At 29.9% G+C, this 6,000-nt stretch overlaps 1 protein-coding gene across 2 annotated transcripts; it reads right to left on the bottom strand.

Annotated features, from left to right (window-relative positions):
* Positions 1-301: 301 nt before the first annotated feature.
* Positions 302-5,252, bottom strand: LOC145752738 (uncharacterized). 2 transcript variants are annotated; one of them, XM_082569066.1, is made up of 13 exons: positions 5,144-5,252; positions 4,831-5,009; positions 4,482-4,649; positions 4,117-4,284; positions 3,616-3,783; positions 3,247-3,480; positions 2,512-3,138; positions 2,198-2,323; positions 1,964-2,086; positions 1,462-1,581; positions 1,127-1,252; positions 774-836; positions 302-551 (listed from the first exon to the last, which is right to left on the bottom strand). In XM_082569066.1, the coding sequence occupies exons 1-12, from the start codon at positions 5,212-5,214 to the stop codon at positions 811-813; spliced, it is 2,136 nt and encodes a 711-aa protein (XP_082425192.1). In that variant the 5' UTR covers positions 5,215-5,252; the 3' UTR covers positions 302-551; positions 774-810. The 2 variants fall into 2 exon arrangements, with proteins under 2 accessions (XP_082425192.1, XP_082425193.1); XM_082569067.1 differs by lacking the exon at positions 2,198-2,323.
* Between the last annotated feature and the right edge of the window lie 748 nt (positions 5,253-6,000).

Here is a 6,000-nt window from a genome sequence, read left to right as displayed (position 1 = left end):
ATTAATTTTAAAAATGATCAAATGATTTCGAACAACATTTTTTATTTATCGAATAAATCTAGTATTGAACTTGGTAATGCATTTTATAATCCTATTACTCACTAATATATTTATACAGATGTTATTTAAAAATGAATATATAATTGTAAACCTTTTTTATTCATTAAATAAATCAAGTTTACATTTACTACCACCAATACTTAGTAATATAAGGTAACCTACCACTTTAATGCAATATTTTAATACAGTTCCTATGATTTGTTCAATAATAAAACTAAAAGTATAAAAGAGATTTCAACAGAACAAAATTTATTTTTTAAAATTTTGTTATCAAGAATCGAAAATAACAACAATAAAAGCAACAAAAAATATTTATACATATACAGTCCAAAAGAAACTTTGAAAAACATTATTACAAAATTACACAAAAATGAAAATAGTCTAAGACTTTGGCTTAAATTTTCAATCTATTTAAAGATCTTTACCAGCAATGTTGTTAAAACCAAAAACTCAAGTTTTCAGCAGAAATATTTCTTGCTTGTTGAGTCTTACTACATAAAAAAGAAGAAATTAAAAAATTTTTTTTTTTAGGTAAAATAAAATAAAAACACCAACACAAATTTTAGTTAAAAAAAAACTAAAAAAAACTTGACAATAAAAAGATCAACCTTAACCACAGCAACAACTTAAAACAAAACACTTGCAAATCCAGAAAAACAAATTAAGAAATATTTTATTAACTCAGAAAAAAATTTAAAAACTCATTTAATCACCATTTGAAGCTTGTTTTGATTAAATATTGTTAGAAAATTAAACCTTGGAATCTGGAGCAGTTTCTATGAAAAATAACATATGATATTTTTTAATAAACTTTACCATATAATTAAATATTATTTGCATTTATAACAGTAACCATTGGCAACAATTATTTTATTTATAATTAAATAGTTTTACATGCATTTGTCATATCAGGCAATTAAATTACAATATAATACATACAATGCAAATATTCTCAAATTTTCAAACTTTTTGTTAAAATACTAAGTCTTATTTTTGTTAAATGTTGATTTTACAAAAGTATTTTATAAATAACACAAACAATTAATTCAATAAATTTTAAACCCACCAACACATTGGCCATCTTTGTATTCCAAAAATGCTCCACAATCACAATAAAATGTTCCATCTGTGTTAACACATTTTGCTTGCAACCCTTGACAATTGTCTGTGGATGTTAAGCATTCATCGATATCTAAAATAAAATAATTTTTTAAACACAATTGTTAAACTTTTTTAATATTAATTAATATAAATTACATGCAATACTCAAAAAATTTAGAACCATACAAAAAAAGAGAGAATCTGCAAAAAAATTAAAGCAAAAAAATAAAAAAGTTTTTGATTGTGGACCATAAAGTACAAGTGATCCATTAAAAACTAATAAAAGTTATGCAATTCTACCTTCACAAGTCATCCCATCGCCCTTATAACCAGCATTGCAATTACAATCATAATAACCATCTGTGTTTGTGCAAGTTGCATGAATTGCACAGTTGTTTACCCCAGAACATTCATTTAAATCTGCACAAAGATTAACAAGTTTTATTTTTATAAAAATTTAATAGTATATGTGTCTGGTGTTTAAGGTAAAATAGAACTTCGTATTATGTGAAAAAAATGTGAAATTACCCCCACAAAATATGTTCGCATTTACCTAATCCTGTCAAAAACACAACTTGAAATATAAAAATGCAGAATATGATAATAAAACATAAATAAAACTTAGTTTGCAATTAGAAACTGTATTAAAAAGATACCAAAAATTTCTTAGTATTTTCATAAAACCTTAGTTTGGCTTCCTTACTTTAAGTAGACTATGTAAAAGCAAATCACAAAAAATTAAGCTTTTATAAAGTAAAACATTAACAACCAACCCCAAAAAATAATAAAAACGAAAAATCACCTTCACAATGAAATCCGTTGCCAGTATAACCATCTTTACAAACACATGAATAACTTCCATTTTTATTTACACAAGAAGCAAGAGAGCTACAATCATGGTCATTATTTTTACACTCGTTGATGTCTAAATTATTTATTTGTATCAGTAATTTTTATTATAACCAAACTCAAATAGCTATTTAGATTAGAAGTTTTAAACAAAAAATTTAATAAAGTTTTTAAATTTGGTTTCTACCTTGACATTCATGTACACCATCACCATAGTAACCATGTTGACACGAGCACTTAAAACTGCCCAATGTATCCTCACATCTGGCTAGGTTGTGACAGTTATGAGCGCCATTTTTACATTCATTAACATCTAGGTAAAGTGATAACAGTTTATAAAAACTATAAACTTAAAGATAATATAAATTTATTGCCATTATCTAAAATATGTTGTTTTCGTGATCCATTTTACAACCATATGTTTAATCTCTATTACCAAATGTAAAAATGTATACATCTAAATAAACTGTATTGCTTTTAGAATATCAAAAATTAACTTACTAGAACAGTCTGCACCATTTCCAGAATAACCATTATTACATTGGCATGAGAAAGAACCAGCTGTATTGGTGCAAGTTGCCAATGTGCCACGGCAATTGTCAGTTTTTGCTTGGCATTCATTCACATCATTGCAGTCCACACCATTTCCAGAATAACCATTAATACATTGGCATGAGAAAGAACCAACTGTATTGGTGCAAGTTGCCAATGTGCCATGGCAATCGTCTAAATTTTCCGAACATTCATTAACATCATTGCAGTTTACACCATTTCCAGAATAACCATTAATACATTGGCATGTAAAAGAACCAGCTGTATTGGTGCAAGTTGCCAATGTGTCATGGCAATTGTCAGTTTTTGCTTGGCATTCATTCACATCATTGCAGTTCACACCATTTCCAGAATAACCATTAATACATTGGCATGTAAAAGAACCAACTGTATTGGTACAAGTTGCAAATTCATTTTGGCAATTGTCGGTATTTGTTAAACATTCATTAATGTCTTCACAGTTAACACCATTACCAAAATAACCATTTATACATTTGCAATTGAAACCACCATTTGTGTTTTTACAAATAGCATGTTCTGAGCAGTTATGTGTTTCCAACGAACATTCATTGATATCTACAGAACAATTTTTTTTTACATTTACATTTAAAAATTTAGATACAAAAAGATAGACAAAAACACCTTTTAAAAAATTAATCAAAAAAAAAAACAATTTTAAGTTACCATTTTCACAACATTCTCCATTCCAACCAGTATTGCAGGAACAACCATTTGCAGTATAAAAACCATTATTTAAACAAATTCTATCACATGGTCTTGATTCTTTTAAAGCTGGACATTCGAGGCCTGCACAGAGTGGTTGAACAAGTATTCTTCTCTTTCTGTAAGATAGCCCTTTACTGCCACAAGTGGTTGAACATTCTGACCACTGAGACCAGCTTGATGTTGAACAATTTACTAACAAACAAGAAAATTGTTACTGTTTTAACATAGTCCAGTATGGTGCTTTACGGGTAATGGCATCAAGTTACTTTTTACCTATTACCAAAGTGGGTAAACTTCCACAAGAAGATAAAGATTAATTAAACATACCTGGACAGCATTGAGAGTTACAAGATCTGGATTCAAGTGGGCTTCCAGAACAGGGGCTTCCCCCGCAGCTAGCTGATACAGAGTTTGCTCGTGTTCGCGATTGTTTTCCATTTCCACAGTTCAGTGTGCAAGTAGACCATCCAGACCACTCTTCCCATGCACATGACACTAAAAAAATTTTGCGAATAACTGTTTTAAAAATTTTGTTTGAGGTTTAAATATTTTTGATGTTAAAAGGTTGGCTTTGCAGTTAAATATTGTAAAAACATAAGTATATTTTTATGGCATAGAGGAATTATTTAAAACACCTGACATTTAAAAGGTGCTATTTTAGTTTTACTCTAGGATACTGCAAAAAAGGCTTACACTACTACTAATCATACTTTATAAAAAATAGTGTTAAATTTAACCCATGCAACTTTATTAACGTTGCATAATATTTAAAAATTTGACTTATTCTTGATTCAAAAAAATTTTATTTATAAAGTGTGTACACTGTACCTGGACAGCATTGGGTATTACATGATAAACTTTCAGTACTTGGGCCTGAGCAAGTTTTACCACCACAGGAACTTTGAACAGAAATGGATCTAGATCGAGTTGTGGTTCCACGTCCACAACTTTCTGAACAGGTTCCGTATCCAGACCAAGAACCCCAAACACAGTCCACTGTAGAAAAACACATGTAACTTTAAACAGTATATAATGTAATTAACTTAAAATCTAGAAATAAATGTATGAACAAATAAATCAGTAGAATTAGATTAGTTAGTTTATTGAATAGTTAAAGATTAGATTCCATGGGTAACTTTACAGTTACATTTCCTTGAATATTTTATTCAAAATTGAAAATTATATAAACATACCTGGGCAGCATTGAGTGTTGCACGATCTTGATTCAAGAGAGTTTCCAGAACAGGGGCTTCCCCCGCAGCTGGCTGTCCCAGAAGGTGCGCGCGTTCGCGATTGTTCCCCACTTCCGCAGTTCAAGGTACAGGAAGACCATCCTGACCAATCTCCCCACGCACACGACACTAAAAAAAATTAGAGCAGTGTTTTATTAATCACAAAATAACCAGGATTCTTGATATCTATTTTTAAATGCAATCACTATCTGCTGCAAAAGCGGGACTACTATAGTTTCTATACAAATATTCAACACGGTACCATTATCAAATAAGCCAACTAAAAAAATACCAGTAAGCGTCCAAATACCTGGGCAACACTGTGGGTTACATGAGCCTGGACTCGGTACACTGCATGCACCACACGCTCCTTTAGCCCTTGAAATATAAGGCGAGGTCTGTACTCCGCCCCCGCATGTAACTGAGCAACTTCGCCAACTGTAAATACAAGGGGTGGTATCGCACCTACGTCGTCTTCGTCGACGTCGCCTACAACAAATATTTTGCTTCTGTTTAATAATAAATTTAATACAAACACAGAAAAAGTAGGGCAGCTACTTAAAAAAATTAACTTAGAGCAATTGTGTATGTTATATATAAAAGACTTATCTACTCCGACTTACCATGCGTCGGCTTCGCTTATAAAAAGCGTTGCAAACACCAGCAACAAAATTATTTTAGTAAGTTTATTCATATCTAAAAGCTTTTTTCTAAAATTAATACAAAAATAGGCTTATAGGTTCTCTTTTTTTGTTGCAAGCGATAGTTTATTTCGTCGTACATATCATTAAACATGCACGTTCTAAATTGCTCAAACCTTTATTTAAGTAGGTGGTCCATTCTAAAATTGCAAAATTTAAACTGCGGCAAGAAATACTTTGTTTATAATTTAAAATTTGTTCTCTATCGCGAAAAAATCGAAATATGATGTTACTAACGAATTGAAGAACTTTTATATTGACGTTGTTTTGCAAGTTTGTGATATTTGAACGCAAACAGGAAATCAGGTTAGTTAAAATGCTTTCTTCTGCAACTGACGTCACAATATGTAAAATATGATCCATTTTAAATAGATTGTTTGAAGAAAAGTATTTCCTCGTTTCGTAGACTGCGGTGAGTCAAGGGCCGTGTGAAAATACTAATTAATACACACGACAACTTCGCTTTAAAAACTTTTTTCGAAAGATATAATTTTGTATTGGATAATTACACGTTTTTTTAAGCCAAATTGTTTATTTAATTTTCCGAAAGTGAATTCATAATAGAATAATAAATTTTAACACAATCATGGTAAAACAATTTTCAGTTTCGGTTTGACAAATTTTGTTTGACAAATTTAAAATTTAAAAAAAAGATATCCCAAATACTAATTTAAACTTAACTATATCTTAATCTTGTATTTCACAAAAAAATTGTTTTAGTTCAATTCTCAATAGAATTACTACTAATAACGGGAAACGAGATCATTTTACAGGTAACT

The sequence above is a fragment of the Corella eumyota genome, chromosome 5 (assembly GCF_963082875.1).
Source record: "Corella eumyota chromosome 5, kaCorEumy4.1, whole genome shotgun sequence".
Classification (NCBI taxonomy): domain Eukaryota; kingdom Metazoa; phylum Chordata; class Ascidiacea; order Phlebobranchia; family Corellidae; genus Corella; species Corella eumyota.
This window is presented reverse-complemented; position numbering and strand designations above follow the sequence as displayed.